Source organism: Hibiscus syriacus, unplaced genomic scaffold (genome assembly GCF_006381635.1).
Source record: "Hibiscus syriacus cultivar Baekdansim isolate YM2019G1 unplaced genomic scaffold, ASM638163v2 tig00001732_pilon, whole genome shotgun sequence".
In the NCBI taxonomy this organism is placed as follows: domain Eukaryota; kingdom Viridiplantae; phylum Streptophyta; class Magnoliopsida; order Malvales; family Malvaceae; genus Hibiscus; species Hibiscus syriacus.
Window position 1 is genome coordinate 240,267 of NW_024061886.1, and position 19,271 is coordinate 259,537.

At 34.6% G+C, this 19,271-nt stretch overlaps 1 protein-coding gene and 1 pseudogene across 1 annotated transcript; both read right to left on the minus strand.

Annotated features, from left to right (window-relative positions):
• Window positions 1–11,732: 11,732 nt before the first annotated feature.
• LOC120133237 (36.4 kDa proline-rich protein-like) lies at window positions 11,733–12,399 on the minus strand. The gene has a single exon (XM_039149871.1). The coding sequence runs from the start codon at window positions 12,370–12,372 to the stop codon at window positions 11,815–11,817; it is 558 nt and encodes a 185-aa protein (XP_039005802.1). The 5' UTR covers window positions 12,373–12,399; the 3' UTR covers window positions 11,733–11,814.
• Window positions 12,400–18,090: 5,691 nt separating this feature from the next.
• LOC120133102 lies at window positions 18,091–19,236 on the minus strand (annotated as a pseudogene).
• Between the last annotated feature and the right edge of the window lie 35 nt (window positions 19,237–19,271).

Below are 19,271 nucleotides of genomic sequence, written 5' to 3' on the forward strand. Positions count from 1 at the left end.
TGTGGTATAGGTTGAACAACGGGCAGGAAAGAAAGGGTCCAAAAAGACGGGAGGGAAGCGCAATGGAAGATCAACTGGCATGGGATGATGAGTGAGTCGTCAGTGTGGACAGATTTGTTTTGGGGTTCATCAAAATTTATGGTGCACATTTCGTCACGCTACAGTCCTTTTTATTCTCAAAATCATGATATCCACTCTCCGTAACAATCACTTATTTCATTATATTAACTCAAAAGTTTTAATTTTAATTTTAATTTATGCAGCTACCTTTAAAAATATAATCAGTAAATTGTAAACTAATTATTTTATACAAATTAAAAGATCATTATGTTCGATGATAATTTTTTAATATAATTAAAGGGAAAGTGAGAGTGGATGGGTAAGGCGATGGCTTTTGGGGCAGTGGTTAGGGTGAGTTTTGGAATCTTTGAAGCAGCCAAGCCAAGTGTAAGTGGCTGCTGCAAGGAAGCTTATGTGGTGGATTGGAATGCATGTGAGACTATCTCTTGGATGTCGGCAGTGGCCCTGTAGATCAAGCCCGATAAATATTATGATATACGAGGAGACTATACGTAAAATTTTATGTTAATGCCGATTTTATGTTAATGACTTGTTAGGTGATAAGTGTCGAATTGTCAAATAAACATATTCTTATTCCTAACTAAATATGAAAAATAATATAAAGAAGTAGGATTGATCTACAGAAATTAGGGAAATTAACAATGTCATTTTCTATTTTGAGTAATATGTGAAATAATAAAAAAGAAGTTTCAATAATAATAAAAGTGATAAAAGAAAAAATAAACGATGAATGAAAAATTAAGAAAGGTATAATAGGACAAATTCGATAGTGATGATATAGTCTTAGGCTTGCTTAGCTTCAATTTCGATTGATCGTCGAAATAAAATTTTTCCTTCCTGATGCACGCCGTTATAGTCAACAGGGCCCAATCACTACATCTAACTCTTCTCTTCGGTTAACTGAAATTTCCAAGTTTATCTCTGAAATTAGGTCCTTGTTGGTCTAACCATATCTATCGCTGTTAGATCCAAAAAAACTTTAAGTTCTAAAAAGCCTGGCTCGAGTTATAATATATCATCGATAATTGAACTCGATCTTGATTCCCCTTAGCGGATCACCCCCAAGTTTATTCATAGGAAGCCGAATTACGACCAACCAATCCGACTTCCAAACTTCAAGCAAATACAATCTTTAAATCAAAATGTACTTTTTGAATTGAAGATTTAGTTGCTTTTAAGGGAATGATAGATTGCCATTTCTAGTTTTCAAAGAACTGAATAATGCTATCTCGAAATTCTGAAGAATAATACGTGATTCTTACGATTAGAATTGAGCTTCGCAAAACCTTTGATTAAGTGAAAGTTTAACTAAGCATGGATTGGATCATGCTTAGCATTTTTATGGAAAAATAAAAATTAAAGAAGGTAAAAAGATAGAAAAGAAAAAGAGAACTTATATTAAATAACCAATGAAATATAAAATTCAATATGTTTTCAAAGCTTGAACCTAAGAAGTATTTATACTTAAAAACCCCTAAAAGATAAAATAACTAGAAGATTAAGATAAATATAAAAATATTTAAAATAAAATCCTAAATTTAAATTTAAAGTTTTATCACAAAAGAATAAGATAATATATTTAAAACTTGTGACTCATTTTGAATTTAGTTTTATCTTCCTAAAAACCTCAAATTATCTCAAGTATTTATCTTTAAACTAATTCCAAATTTTAATCTTCAAGATAGTACTTGCACACCTTTTCGAAGATGTTAACTGGACCGTCTTCTAGAAGTTGTTGACTAGACCATCAAAGTTTGTCACATCAGAAAATGTCATATCTCATGTTGTGCCCATGACTTCAACCACGATTCCAATTTTTTTTTACAGATTCTGCCTTTTCAGTGTTGGTTCTGGTCGGTTAATCTAAATGAAGTTCTTGCACGAAAATAAGTCAAAATAGAAATAAATCAATAATATTCAACGGTAAACGATGAGTAAATAACAATAAATGTATGCAATATTCAACACTCATCAAATTCCCCTTCACTTATTCAATGCTTGTCCTCAAGTATACCTTAATTCAACATACTAACTTCTCCATTTACCTTCCATCATCAAGAAAACCAACAACGTCAAGTCCACACCAAATATTTGAACCAAAATAACAATCAAGTAGAAGAGCATGGATAGGATAAATTTATGGTAAAATCAGAACATCCCATTAATCCATTAATTTAAAATGCAAGACTCAACACCCTTGCATGAGTTCACTCAATACTCTCAAAGTGTTTAGGTGTAATCAACTCTCAAAGTCAAAACATAACACAATATTATTGTAAGCTTGCAAGTGAATCAAATTCCCACCATTGTATATGAATATGATGCTAAAACCAAAGGACCTTAATCAAGGATTGTAACGAGACTTAGATAAGGGTATAGAAAAAAAGAAAATATAAAGATTCACAATAGTCAAGACAAGAGATGCACATAAGATCAAATTTCATAAAATAATAACAAACAAAACTCAACCAATCAACAAAAGAATTTCAACTTTCAACCAACAGACTTCAACCTCTTTTTTTTCTTCACATTTTTTCAGTTCTTCGATTTTTTTTTCGTGAAACAACTTGTTCTCTTGTCTCGATAAAGGTAGCAAACAGGGGAAATAAAAACAAAGGCTCGGAATTTAAAATATGGTAAAATAAAGAAAATGAAAAATGAGCTCAATTTGGCTAACTAAGGGAGAACACATGGGTATAGACCTATTATTTCAAAGCATCAATCTAAACTGTAGTCTCAACATGTATTCACAAGCAAGTTCTAGAATATATATGCTAAGTTCGACACACTCAAGATAAGAAAAGCGAGCAAGAATATAAGGAGTTGCCCTACATGCTTAAAATTTACCAAAAGTTGTAACTAGCATCAAGTCAAGTGCACTTTTAACTAATACACTCACGGGATGTCATCATAATATTTCAAAAATACTAATCACACTATCCATTTTCATGTATTTCAATCCAAAGAAAAATATATTAAAAACTTTCAAGGCATTCTAAGATGTTCAGCAAAGATTCAAGAAAAAATCGAGGGAAAACTCAAACATATTCGAACTAAAGCATACTAAAATTCTAAGCATAGAAAAGAAAGAAAAAAATTCAACTTCTACCCCCACTTTAAAAGTATCGTTCTAATACGAAGTAAATAAGCAAAGGGGAAGGGATAGAAAACTCCCAATGTCTATCGATAGGCTCGCCCTCGATGAGACCGAAGATAAGAAAAGATTTATGCTACGTTTGCTTCAATGGTGTCTAACCGGGGTGGTTATATTTATTTTCTAAATAAATAAACACTATAATCTCAAGTTAATTATGAAAGTAATATAGAAAAATAGATTTCAATTCACATGGACTAAGGAAGCTTGATAAATAATGCTTGTTTCGATCATTCAATTTTAACTACAAAATTAAAAGTATGGGATTTAGAATTGATATAAATAAATAAAGAGAAGTAAACATAAAGTAAATGGAAAATTATTAAAATAACGAAAAAATTCAATGAGATTGATTTAGACTTAGAATTTGCTTAGTTACCATTCTAATCGATCATCAAAATATAATATTCTCTCTTTGATGTATATTGATTACAGTTAACATGGCCCAACCTCTATAGATAACTCTTCTCTCGTGTTAATTGAAATCTCCAAAATTTGGTCTCTGTTGGTCTAACCACGTCGATCGCTGTTAGATCCAAAATAACTTTAAGTTTTGATAAAGCCCGACTCAAGTTATAGCGTCTAATCGATAATTAAACCCAATCTTGATTCTCCTTAGCCAATCACCGTTAAGTTTGTTCACAATAAGCCAAATCATGACCAATCGATTTGACTTCCAAGCTTCAAACAAAAACAATCTTCAAATTAACGTACACTTTTTGAATTAAAGATATAATAACTTTTAAGGGAATGTCGATTGTCACTCCTAGTTTTCAGACGAAAAATACAATATGAAGGTATGAAAAATAAGACTCAATTCTCACGATTAGAATTAGGCTTGACAAAACCTTTAGCTAAGTGGAAGTTTAGCTAAGCATGACTATGTCCCACTATCAAATTCTTTACTTTTATTTATCTTTCGTAATTTTTCATTCAAAGTTATTTTTTCCCTTATCACTTTTATTATTATTGAAATCCCTTTTTATTATTTTTTTTGCAGGTTAATCAAGATAGAAAATGACATTGTTAATTTCTCTAGTTCTATGGATCAATTCTACTTTTCTATACTACTTTTCATATTTATTTGAGAATATGAATATATTTATTTGATAATTCGATGCTTGTCAAATTGGCATTTTTAACTATCTACCACCGGTTAACCACGACCGTTACCATTTTATCGTCGGTCATAAAGATTCTTAGTGATTCCGAATCACCTCCACCACATCTCGTTCAATGTGGTAAACATTGATAACAAGTTTCGTCCACTGTACCATATGAACCAACCCCTTTCGTCGAGCCATTCACTACCCATGTCCTTCGGTCACCTTCAGCCTGTCACCGTAGCCATCATTTACGACAACATGAGGCTGCTGGTCATAGTAACCTACGACTAAATTCAGTAGCTCAGACCAAGAATGTCGCACAATCCAACTTCCAGGCCTCGTACTATTTTTATTCATTGCCTACTACCGCCTCTTTACAGTCAATACTAACTATCGTACTATCGTACTCCATGCACATCACCGAACCCGATCATTATTCAGAAGTAAATTCTAAACTCTTTTCTGCATTACCGTTATTAATGTACCATGTTTATTTTAGTTAACAAAGTATATCAGTACTTGATTTTCTTTTTGGTGGACGATCATTGGCACATATAAATCCCGATCACGCATCATCCTCTCAATTTCATGTCGAGCAGACCCCTTTGCCTTTACTTATTTTGAGTTTGGGAGATCCTCTCATACCTCTAGACAATTAGTCACTCACGAAAACCCAAAACGAAATTGACGTGTCGGTCGTACGTTGTTCCGATAGAAGAAGATTTGTAAGGCCTCTTGTAATTTGAAAATGAAGAAAAAGTTCGGTTTAACTCTATTTGACATCGACCTTTTTGGGTTTCTAAGTAATCCCTACGCCTATTTTGAATCGATTACATTTGTGAGAAGTTGGATATGTCTATTTTGTTGCTATTGATTGGACTCTTTATTTTGAAATTAAATGCGGTGCCTTTTATGAATTGATTTTTGAGTTTTATGCCACATTTCATTTTTCGGAAACAAAACTCATGACTGTGAATTCACTGGATATAGTGTCTTTTAGATTGTGTGGGTATTATTTTCGCATGTCTATTTCTGAGTTTAATATAATGATGAAATTCGTAGCTGATGCCATGACTTATGATTATCTGACTGCTTTACTTGAGATGCCTTGATGTCATTGCTGCATATTCAGCCCTTATCAGTTCGATAAGTCAATCGTTCGATGCCAAAACATCAAAGGCACTGCCTATTCATGATCTGATGCTACAATATATACATCAATTCCTCGTATTTAGTTACTCAAAAATAGCGATTCTTCTTCTTCATTGAATAATATTAAATTATTTTTCCTTTAGTGTATGTTGACCGGTAAAAAGATAAACTTGAGATCCTGATTTGCTAGGGCCTTTGAGACCGTCATTGAATCTCGCCGCCCTTTTATCTTGGGTCCTTACATTACTCATCTAGATGTTCGATTATTTTCATCTATTATTGATTTTGCATAATTTACTTACGCTTTTTCTATTGATGTTTAAGATGAGCCTTGCTTGAACTTGATAAGGTTGCTTGTCGGCACCCCTCTCGTTTTACTTTGCAACTCCAAGCACTATGATCCTAGAGGAGAGCGAGTTTATCTGCGACACAACGTTCATCCACAAGCACAAGAGGCACCTTACCCATGCACACTAAATGTACTCTTGCGTTAAGGAGCCTCTTGTGCTTGTGGAAGGGCGTTGCGTAACAGGTAAACGCACTTTCCTCTACGGGTGATAGTGCCTGGAGGGACATAGTAAAACGAAGTGGGGGTGTTGACAAGAAACCTCCTTGAATCCAAGAAAGACTCATTTAAAGAATTAATAGAAAGACACAAGTAAATTGTGCAAAATCAATAGTGGATGCAAATAATCAAGCAACTAGATAAGTAATGTAAGGACCCTAGATAAGAGAATGACGAGATTTAATGACGGCCTCAAAGACCCTAGCAAACCAGAATCTCAAGTTTACCTTTTTACCGATCAACATACATCAAATGAAGAATAATTCAATCTTACTCAAGGAAGAATAATAGTTTCTTCCTGAGTAATTAAATGTGAGGAACCGATATATGCACCATAGCGTCGAATCATGAATGGGTAAACAATAGTGCATTTGATGTTTTGACATCGAACAATCAACTACTGAATCGATAAGGGTTGAATCGACAACATCAGTATTAAAACCCTTAAGCATCTCAAGCAAAGCAATCATATAATCATATGACGTGACATCAACCATGAATCTTATTGCCACATTAAACTAAAAAATAAACACGTAAAAAATATTGCCCCCAGTCTAAAAGACACTATATCTGGAGAGTTCATAGTTATGAGTTTTGATTTTGAAAAATGAAATAAAACTCGTAATTCAATTCATAAAATGCATCACATTTAATTTCATAATAAAGAGTTCAACCAAGAGTACCCCTCTGCTTCCGGTAGAACCCAATGAATGATTGCACTTTTCTCCCTACTGTTTTATCGGTTTTCGTTAACAATGTTAGCAAGAGGATTCACGTCTCCTCTCTTAAGGAAGCATTTCAGGCATATGGTGTTGTTTTGGGTGTTTTCATTGCGTATAGGAGTAGTAAAAGACAATCTGAGGGTTCTACGTTTACGTTCGTAAGGTTCAATAGTATATCTGAAGCAAATAAAGTTGTTTTTTAGAGCGGACGGTAGGATGATGGATAGGTACAAGATCAGAGTTTTCCATGATAAATCGCCTGGTAGCCAAAGGAAGAGGGTAGTTGCTGAAAAAAGTGTTAAAAAGGTTTGGAAACCAGCTTTTAGAGACGCCAGGTCTTTCAGAGAAGTTACGGAAGGTGTTCAGGTTGAAGGTGGGAAGCCATGTGAGAAATTTGATGGACAAGCTGGAAACTATTGAGGCGTTGATCTGGTTGTGCATGTAAATGTTGTTGATGATAAAGATGCTAGTTCTTCTTCAATTCCCGAGGGTGTTTACAGGAACATTTTAATCCCCAAGAAGGAGCTTTCGTGGGCAAAGAGAAGTTTGGTTGGTAAAATTAAAAACAACTATAATGATGTTATTATCGAACCAACTTTTAAAGCTAAAGGTATGGACGTGAAAGTGAGTGTTTGGCATGATCTGTTAATGATTATTCAGTTTCGTAATGATTTCGATCGCCAGGTTTGTTGGTCTAATAGAGATGAATGGATTCGTTTATGGTTCGATGAGTTGGAATTAATGGAAGGATATGAGAATAGAGTAAAAGTTAAAGTTTGGGTTTCTTAGAAGGATATCCCTCTATCTATTTGGAGTGTGAAGCTTTTTTATATGTCATTGGTAGCTTGTGGGGAAGAGTCATTCTGATCGATAAAGAAACTTCTGATCGCGATAGGTTTGACGTTGCAAGAGTGTTGTTGAAAGTTCAGTCTGAATCTTCTATTCCTGAGAAAATGTCCATTATGTTCAATGGAAATTGTTATTCCATTAAAATTTCTACGGAAGTGCAGGAAGAGACTAGAGCCTTCATTGATGGAACCATGGTGGGGGTGGAGCGTGGTGTGCTGAATATGAAGAATGAACAAATCTCCCAATCTTCGAGGTTGTGCGTGCTGCAGGCGTGGGTCTCAAGGAAGGTTTGGATGGGCAGGAGCAGATTGTGTCGAGCAGTCAGAGGTGTGATAATATTTATGGTTTCTTGGAAGGTGGTGCGGTGCATACAGGAGTTAACGTGGAAGGTATGGGTGTCTCTGAAGAAGGGTTGCACGATGTTCCCATCTTTTTTAATAGTGAGCCAGTGGAGCAGCACGTTATTGATGAGAATGTTGGGATAATAACAATTAATAGGGATCCGGATTTTATATGGGCGTCCAATTCTATTTCCAATTGCTCAAGGTTTCTAGAGGTGCCTATTGCTGAGGTGTCTTCCATCAGATTTTTGGATGAGGTTAATTCTATCGAAAATCGTGATAGAAGGTTTGGGAATGGAAAGAAGAGGAATAATGATCCTCTTAATTCGTTTGTTGATAAGTCACAAAATTCAAGCTCGAGGGGGGCGAATCAGGTCAGTCTTAAAATTTCCAAGAGGTTATTCAATGCAAAAAGGCAGAAGCACGGTTTCTAGGGTAGAGATGCAAGTTTAAATGTTAGTAGCAGCGGTAAGCATAATGGATTTAAAGATGGGAAGCACGATGGTGGCAAGGAGGGCGTAACCACTGAAGCGGCGAAGGCACTTGCTGTTGCAGAGGCTTTGGGGGTGGAATTCGTGGGGTCGAGAAGGGACGTCTTGAAGAGGTTAGAAGCGCTTTGATCAAATGGGGTTATGGGCGAATTACTTATGGCCAAGGTGGTTACCAATGGTGTCTGATTTTATTTGAAATCCGGTAACTATCGTTCGTGGTGTGTGTTGATGGAGATTTCTAGTGCTGCTAGATTCAGCTTATGGTGGTCCATTTCGGGTAGTGTTTCTGAATTGAGAACAGGTTGTTTACCGCTTGGTCATGAAGTTCTTAACAAGTGTTTCTAGTGCTAGATTTGCCTTAGAAGAATTCAGCTATGTTATATTTGGTATAGAGAAAAAGTTGAATCTTCTCGTGTGGTCACTTGGTGCTCGTTTGGTTCGGTGCTGGTACATTCAGAAGTGGGTAAATGATTTTTTTTATCCTACTTTTGATTTTGGTTCTTTCATTTCTGATCCAGAACTCTTGATTTCGACAGTGTCTTCTGTCGAGAGTCTTTCCATCGGTGGTTGCATTAATTTTCCGTTAATCAAGATGCTTATCTATACATGGCTCATCATTCTCTTTTACTGTTCTAGTAGCCATGCTGGGGCTACGCATAGTGGTGCAGTGGCGTTGTATCCAGGTTTTTGTTTCTGCTCAGTTCTCTGAATTCTCTAATCACATGCTGTCTCGACTCTTGCTCGGTGTTATCTGCCAAAGGTCCATTATCTCATGTATTTTGTTCTAATATGTCGGGGTTCTGTCTTACCTTATTTCTAGATTATTAAGTCGTGGTGTTTTGTCTAGTAACCATTGATAGGCTTATGCTCAATTGTCTTATGTTTCGGAGGTTGTAGCATGGTTTTGTTCAACTTTTGGATGTGTGTAGTTTATTTTTGTATTTCCTACAGGGGCTAGTATGTAGCTATATTGTGGTAGCTTGTTACGGGTTGTTCTAGTGGTGTAGTTCTCGGCTTTTGTTCTTGTGTTATTAGGGTTCATGATGATACCTTTTTTCCATCCCAAGGTTCACTCTTTTTCCTCTACTTAGGATTAGGGAGGTTTTTTAATGAGGTCTTTGGGGTGGTGTACTTTGCGATATCTAATACAAAGTACCCATTTTTCAAAAAAACATCCCACAATTATAATCAATCCAAAGTAGGTTTTGGAATATATTTACAAACCCGAATAGAGTCAAACCGAACTTTTTCTTCATTTTCAAATTGCAAGCAGCCTTGTAAATCTTGTTCGATTGAAACAACGTACGATTGACCATGTTAGTTTCATTCTAGGTTTTCATGAAAAATAATGAAAAATAACTTAATGAAAAGTGAAGAAAACTACAAAAATGGGCTACCTCTCATTAGAGTGCCTTTGTTTAACATCGTTTGTTCAAGGACCTGGTTCTGACTACAGGTTCTTCGAGAATGATTTCTTCGACCATACAAGCTTGGTGGTTCTCATAAAAATTCTTTAACCATTGACCATTCAACTTGAAACAAATTTTCGATTCATCTTGAATTTCAACTGTGTCATGTGAAAATACTTGAATCATGATAAAATGTCCTAGCCACTTCGTTTTAGGTTTTCAAATAAATATAGAGAAGTAGATATTTTGGTTTCTCATCATTAGGTAAGAAATGAGTTTCTTGGTGGCATCACACAGTCCTTCTTACTTTATTTTAAACAATATTTTTAAATTAATTTAGGATGCTTACAAATGATAGTATTTGTTTTAAATAATATTTTTTAACCAAAACATTTTATCTTAAAAAAATAAATGGAATTCAAAAACTGAATTTAGTGGTAAGACGGTATGTTTTCTTCCGTTGATTCGAATTTGAAAAATATTATCTATAAAATATACATAAATTTATTTAATCATGTAACATATAGATAATACTATGAGACTATATATGATATGTTAAAAAATAATAAGTGACACAACTAGGAACGTATGTATAATTTTATGTTGGAGTGAACTTCTAAAATTTTAGGAGATGAAAATTTTAGGGGACAAAAACATTTTTAATAGAAATTATATTAAAAAAAAATTAGTGGACGATTGCTGCCACATGTCTCCCTCGATCCTATCCCTGGACACCAGAATAAAGGCTATTTATTCGATTTGAAGATTGGAGGAAATGAGTTTGTCTCGGCCCGTATAAAGCCTTGGGTGACTCGACTATCTTTGTATAGGATCCAAGTGGAAACAAAATCGAAAAAAACACATTTAAGTTGACTGACTCAACTATTTTCTTTCGTTTAATGACTTGATTAAGTTTGAAGAAGGTTGCTGTAGTTTGCTTTCAAGTTAAAAAAGAATTTAGATTAGTCCAAGAACTAAAGAGTAGCAATTTTTTACCCACTAAATTAGATTAACTCACATCCTATTTCTCTCAAATCGCATAATCCTTGAAAAAAGATAACTTGTAAACTTAAGAATTTAAACTTTAAATCCTTTGATTATCACTGGATAAATTAATTGAGTTCATATTTATTCTTCTTTCAATCACGCATATGTCAAATTTGATGAAAGCATATTTTGAATAAATTTCTTTATTTTTTTTATAAATATCGATATTCATAACTTAAAATGATCAAATATTAAAAGTAATTATATCTTAAATAATCAATAGGTTTGTATTACCCATTGTTAGCGGTTCATTTATTCTAATTTAGGTGAAGAGTACAGTCGATGAAGGAATGGTTGTTAGCCCGTATTTTTGTAGAGGAGAGTTGGTCATGAAGTATGAAAAAGAAAATATAGAGATCGTGAGGGTTCCAACATTTTTTCCAATCTTGATTTAGAATATTTATAATAACTTTTAGTGTGCGTCTCAATTGCAGGGTTATTATAACTATTTGTAGACTAACGTGCTAGATAGTTCTATTTATCAGACCTTTAATTACATCTTAATAAGTCACACAGACCTATAAAAAATATTGTCTATATATTATAGTTGGCTAAAAAAAATAACCTTTGAAGAATGTCAGTTAGTCGGAGGCTCTAGAGAGATCTTGAGACTCTGGTTGGTGTAGAGTTGACAATTCATGTGGATTTTGTTTGATGGAGAGTAAAACAATTCATAGGTCGTCTAGATATAACAATACCTAATCTAAAATGTTAGAAAACTTTACAGAGAAAAAAATGATAAATACTCAAAATTTCATCAAAAGATATATTTAGATGTAATCAAAATGTTTACAATTGTATAAAAATTTAGAGTTCTGATAATAATTAAAATATCTTTTTATAATATTTTAGAAGTAAACTTTTTATTTGTAACTAGTTTACACTTGTACTTGATACTCATGCTGGGCACTGAAATCCTGGAGGTGGAGTCTTGCCACAATCGACGAGGACCTGAAGCCCAATTGGTAATAGAACATTGATGTTCAAAAACTTGGCCTTGATCGCGGTGCAAAGACAAATAGCGGCATCCAAGTCCAACAGCCCTTGAAGCACCGGGCAACATGTATCCTTTGCGCTGCTGCCTATACCGATGTGCACTAGGCCACCCAACACGTCAACACAAGCACCTAACTTGAGAGTGTCGATGGGGCATGTTTGCTTCGCCGGAGGTGGTGGATATGGCACGGGTGGCGGTGGCGGACACGGGGTCTCCACTGGAGGTGGCTTCAAGACTGGAGGACTCGGGTATACAGGAGGCTTTGGAGGCAGAGTTGGGGGCTTCACAACCGGTGGCTTTGGTGGTTTAGGGTGAAATGGAGGCTTTACAATGGGAGGATGTTTCGGTGGACAATTTGGCGGCGGAGTCGGGAGGGGACATTCGGGACAGGCAAGACAAGTGAGCAAAGCTCCCAAGTTAAGAAGCAGCAAAATGAGTAAACTATACTTCCCCGTCATTAAGCTCCCAAGTTTATGCTCAATGACTCGTTCAAATGATGTATTTATAGATAGATCAATCATGCAAAGTAACATTTGTTTTTGGATCACTTATTGACTTTGGTAAACTCCATCTCCAAGTTGCAAAATTTTATCATACAAACTCAATTCATTATCAGACAGGGATCAATCATGATATTATTTCAATGAGAAGATTTTCTACGTTTGAAGGACAAGGCGATGGAGAAACCGCGTGGTTGATTTTAACTGGTAGTGCCCAGTTGGACCCATGATTTCCTGCTTGCCTTGCAATTTGCATGTTCCGACAAATGTTTGCAAATATTACGATCGCAACGACATGTCCTCCATCCTCACCCACCGGATATTTTCTTTTCTTTTCTTTTCTTTTCACGTAATTAACACGTTCGACAGTGATGAGAGGCCCTCCGAAATTTAGACCACACTGTGACCCATGTTCCTTGTCGGCCAGATATGTACAAACACTGCACAACCCTAGATAGTCAGAAATAGGAAATATATCCATAATTTAATAATAGCATATACATAATTTACACTATATTTATAATACAGTTGCGTTGATTATTTTCTATAAATATTTAAGATAAATTTATGTTATATAAATTGTAAATTTTATGCTCAACAAAAAGAAATGAACATGAAGATATTTGGGAATTCTCTTACTTACCTGAAACCTTACAATTGCTAACAGTAAACCTTTGCTGGATAAGATAGAGGCACATTTTTAAACTTGGACTGCTAGGTACTAGTTTTATGTAGGTAATATTCAACTTTTACAGGTTGTCATTTTTTGTATACAGAATTTTTGGAGCAGACAAATGACCTTTTCTAAAGCTGTTTTGCTCTGAATTAATCAACTTTGTGCAAGGTTCTTTTGAAAGAATGATGACTCAATAGCGAGAGGTGCAAGAATGACTTGGAGTGCTATCTGCTACCCTAAGTTTAAAGGGGGGGGGGGTCTTGGACTCAAAGATTTGGTGACCTGAGTAATGCACACTTACTGCATCTCATCAAGAATATTCAGAAAAGAGAAAGTTCTGTCTGAGTTGCTTCAAGTTATGAATATATTCTAAAGGGGCCCGATTTTTGGCAAGTATCAAAGAGATTGTTGAAGCCGAGATCTGTTGTTTCAGCCGATATTAATTTTTTCTAATCTAAAATTTGGAAAAATTTAGGAAGTTATTAGACAGAAGAAAGAGAAGTCGCTATGGCACAAACTAATTTGGCATTCCTTCCATATTCCAAAGCATTTAGTGATTGCTTGAATAGTCATTTTAAACATGTTGCCTACTAAATATATGTCGATCTTTTATGATATTCTGAAAAGAGAAGAAGAAACAAGAAATCATATGTTCTAATTACTCTAAAAATGTGTGGATTGGTGCATTGCGAACTTGTACCTTGCAGAGAGAAGTTATGGGTTAAAATATAGAGCTTGGTTGGGTCAGTAGGAAGATTAAAGGGGAATCTTTGCCACTGTTATTTCATTTATCTACCTTATGTGGAAGAGAGGAACTTAATAAATTTTCAGGCCCATGAGCACTTCTTTTTCTTTTTAAATACTTGGTATATTTACACATTGTGTAAGAACACATGATAAACTTGGAAAATATCCATATCTTACACTCGTCCATGTACCCAAATCAGCTTAACATGGCAGATACATGCTCTTGGAAACAAATCAGCTTAACATGGCAGATACATTATTTATTTATTCTCATTATTTATATTTGTTGAAGAAAAATTTTGACGACTCCACCTTTAGCGATTCTTCCTTTTTTTATCATATCAATGAGAGAACAATCGTTGGTTGGTTGGTTGATATGAGAAAGAGTAAGTTAGTTTGGAAAAGATAAAAAATGATCCATTAATTATGGGCGGCCCATCCTTCTTTACGATCATGATTGAGAGTATTTGTAATGATATTTAGGTTGTGTTTGTTTTTACAAAGATAAAAGGTCTGCAGTCTGCGAATCACATCTGCAGGCATCTGCAGCAGAAGAGGTGAACCAAAAGTCTGCAGTCTGTAAGAAGAATATTGTTTGTTTTTTAACGTCTGCAGACTGCTAAAATAAACTGAAATATAAATAAACTGATTTTTTAAACTTAAAAGAGTTTTGCAATACTGAAATTTAAATAATTTTAGTTTTATAATACTGAAATTTAAATAATCCATACAACTACAATAATAAATTTTTTAAAATAAATCAATCCATATTTTAAAATAAATCAATTCATAATTTAAAATAAATTTTTTCACATTTTAAAATAATTCAATCCATATTTTAAAATAAATCAATCCATATTTTAAAATAAATCAATCCATATTTTAAAATAAATTTTCCCGTATTTTAAAATAAATCAATCCATATTTTAAAATAAATCAATCCATATTTTAAAATAAATCAATCCATATTTTAAAATAAATCAATCCATATTTTAAAATAAATCAATCTATATTTTAAAATAAAAAATCCATATTTTAAAATAAATTTTTCTTTATTTTAAAATAAATCAATCTATATTTTAAAATAAATTTTAAAATAGATTTAAATAATTTTAATTTCTTTGAAGAGGTTTGAAGACCTTTGAAGACATAAAACGATGTCTGCACCAAGAAGACATCACGTAGACGTTAGAAGAGCTTCTGTCTTCTAAAAAACAAACGGTCTGCGAAGCTCAATGTCTGCGCGTGATCTACACGGCACAAACATAAGAACTTTGCAGACCTCACACAGTAAAAACAAACACCACCTTAATGTGTCTGTGAGTCCTATGATCATGATATCTATTTGTAGATTAAACAAATTAGATAAATTTGGTGATGAGATCTTAAATTCATCCTGACTCATCATATGAGTTTGTCAGACTTGTTTATGTATCGTAACTTATCATAAGTTTGTGTTCAGAAGATGTAGGCCAATTGGAGACGAGAAATTTTCAAAAGTATAATAATATTGATTATTCCGACATGGTAAAATATCGCCTATTATAATGATGATAGATATAAGTTTTTTAGGGGTAGTTACGTCATACGACAACCTTAATAATATACAACTAATAAAATGCGTTACCGAAAATGTTAATATTTTTTAATATTTTCGGTAAAAAATTATCTAAAATATTATTATTTTTACCTAAAACATTAATGTTTTTTAACATTTCCGGTATAGTGCCCAATATTAATATTTCTGGTAGAAAAAATAATGTTTTAGGTAGCACTTTACTAGATATGTTAAACATTTTCGGTAAAGTGTCCAATGATAACATTTTTTACCTCAACGTGACGAGTTCCCTCTATTTTTTTGAAAATTCTAGCTGTTGGGATTGAGGCTATAAATAGGGGTTTGGGTTTAGATTTTTTACCATCATTTGTTATGAACAAATTTGAGCAAAATTCGTATTTCCTAAAGAAATCTTGAAAAATGGAGATGTTATGCCTCGATAATGTTCATATTTCGTTGATTGAACTCCGTCCGAAAAAAGAACAGAGCATTCATCAGCTTAAGATGACATTGAGAGATCTGCATAAGCGAATGATTCTATATCTTCAACAATCTGGTCTATATCCAACCATATTTGTACGTGGCTTTAAGGTGTACCCGATCGATAATGTTCATATCTTGTCGATCGAACTCTGTCCGGAAGAAGAACATAGCATTCGTCAACGCAAAATGACATCGAGAGATTTGCATAAGCGGGTGATTCTATATCTTCAGCAATCTGGTCTATATTCAACCATATTTGTATGTGGCTTTAAGGTGTACCCGACGTTGATTTCGACTCTGATTGAACTTTGGAGGCCCGAGACGCACACTTTCCATTTTTGGAGTGGTGAAGCGACGATTACTTTGGAAAACATCACTTACCAACTCGGTGTTCCTATGAATGGTGTCGTTGTCGTCAGGCGGAACGATTACAACCCATCGATAAGGTCAATAAAGTTTTGGGAAGGTTGCTACCATCCGAGTTCATGGACAACTATCGGATATGGATGACGTGGTTGGAGTCCGAATTTCAAGTGATTAACAACTCTACCGGAGAGAAGGCTATTTTTGCATCCCGAACATAACTTCTCCAACTGATCAAAAGGATATTATTACAAGATAAATTCGATAATTTGTTGCACACAAAATATCTGCCTATATTAAATAATTTCAATGAGTGTCTTAATACCAATTGGGGCTAGGTGATTTTAGCGTTTTTGTATTGGGAGCTTTACAGGGCTACAATCGTCGATCGGGGTTGAAAAGACAATGTAGCAGGCTGTCTAATTTTGCTACAGTCATGGGAATGATATTGATTGTCGTTTTTTATGCCAATTATAACAACCCTGGTTTAATTTCCTCTGACTTGAAGGTAATTTTTTAACTTCACTTTTTAACTAATTTTTTAATATATATATATATTTAATCGTTTTTAATATATTTTTAACTTCAATTTTATAGTTAATATTTAGAGTTTTCTTGGCTTCCATATTACGACAAAGAGATCTACTGATTATTACCAGCGGGATTTTTTATAGGTTTGATTTATGGTATATCGTAACTCCATTATTACATTTTCTAATTGATAGAGTGTTGCGACGGTTTGCGTCTTATCAACATATTCCTACGCAAATATGGGATATGGACGCGCTCTATAGAATTGATTTACGTGGGATACATAACGAATATTAGCCGAGGAAGCACGATATCTACATTAAGCAATGGAATCAACATCAGTTATAGGTCTTCATACGTTACGAGATTACACCGATGGACCTAGATTTCTATCAATCTCCCTATCTCTGAAATTACGGAGCAAATGTGAAACTATATCTCATGACAACGGAAGAGATGGGAGAATGATAACAACACAAGGCCAGATTTGCCAAGTCGAAGAAATCATTGTCATCTTCCGCTTTAGCATATGCATTTGAAGATTATTATTATACATCTCAAGTTAGTTTCAGTTTCTATACTACATATCATACTTCAACCGAGACTCAGCCGACTTGGGTTGGAGCTTCATGGGATGCAATGCAATACATCAAGCATCTTCTACATAACATGCGGGTGAAGATAAATGAGATCATATCATATATAGTCAACAAGGTAGCCAAGTCGATTCAGTAACGACAATGATGGCGTCAAACACTATAAGCTAATAATTGTATTTCGTAGGTAGATCTCAGAGTGTGTTAAGTAAACCTCCTTTTGAACAACCAAACCAAGGTGAAGATGAAGACAATGACGATTAAAGCCGACGACCCCGGCGTACTCGACGTCGACGAGCCCCGCACTATTATCATTCGACCACTCCTCGGCATCGTCACGTCGAAGTGACAAGTTTCATGGGGATCGTTGTCCAAGTGACCATTGTTGTTACCCGTTGACCAACAACTATAAACAACTATTTTTTTTAATTTGAAGGAACACGTCACCTCGATGTGACAATTTCTTTTTTTTAATTTTACGTTTCAAAATTTAAATTATTTTTATAATTAAAAAAAATTAAAGTGACTCGTCACATCGAGATGACAAGTTTATTAAACACCATAGCATTTGTCGTATTCTCCAAAATAAAAAAAACCGGTTTCCCTATTGGGCTAAATAAAAAATCTGGATGCTCTATTGGGAAAAAAACCCACAAAAATTTGATGTGGTACGTTTGGATGGTTGAGTTGGCATATTTGGCTACGTTGGCAGTTGACACCATTTAGCTCCATTGTTGATGACAATACCAGTGAAGACTCCGAGCTTGCTCATCCAAAAAGAAGTTGCAAGCTTCATCATCTACACTGAAGAAATTGTGTTCATCCATCTTCACATACCGTTGAGGTTGATAGGTTATTTTGGAGAGATTGAAGCAATCCATCGATGATGGTGAGGAAGATGTTGATGATATAAACATTGAAGAAATAATCACGTTGTTGGGGATAATGTTGTTGTTGATGATGATAATGTCTTCATTTAATATAGCACTCGAGTCACTGTCCCATGACCCGTCTTTCGAGTCCGGGAGAAGGGTGGAGCTAATTGATTCATCGCGGATGTTGAAGCTCTCATAGTTGAGACCTGCAGGTTCTGATGAAGTAGCCGAAAAGGGTTCACTTTGTTCCTATGTTTTGTTATAAGTAATTTCGGACACCACCATCACCTCCTCTTCCATTGCAACATTGCGATCTCGGTGCTCCTCCTCTTATATGCATAAAAATTGAACACAATTAATCTAATCGTCCCATATGTTCTCACAAATATAAGTGAAATATAATTTATTATGATTACCTCCTTGGGAAGAGATTCATTGTCATTCTGGAGAGCTTCATAATTAGCCTTAGAGAGTATCGTAATCATAACTCATTTTGAGAAGGGCATAGCTCATTTCCAATTGCTTGGTCTTCCACCTAGCATGGCGGTTTTGGAACCAGACAACAGCTCGTCTCGGTTGCAAGACAAACACCTAAGCTAGTTCCACTTTCCTCTCAGGTTTGGGGTTGATGCACAACGTGAACGTTTCTTCATAGCTTCTGCATGCATAGCATCGTGCATGACCGAATTTACGTGAACCTTCTTCCCATGCAAAACGGCTCTATATTTTAACCATTAAAATTTTTTAAATTCACCCACCTAAAATTTTAAAAATACTAAAACCCTCTCAACTCTTTCGGAAAGGAAAAACCTAAGCCTTTTTACATTTAAAATGTACTTTATATAATTGATAGATACAATCATGTAAATAAGTAAATAACTAACATCTATTTCGATACATCTTATATATATCCAGACTACAATTCTTTTTTTTTTTAAAAACAAAAAAAAATGCTCACATTGTGATCAAAGAAAGATGTACAAGCCCTTGCATCACTAAGGCAAAAATTTTAGGCGAAAAGAAGCACC

What these genes read in the sequence shown, in the direction of transcription:
- LOC120133237 (XM_039149871.1), bottom strand. Translation starts at nt 12,372, where the DNA reads ATGACGGGGAAGTATAGTTTACTCATTTTGCTGCTTCTTAACTTGGGA.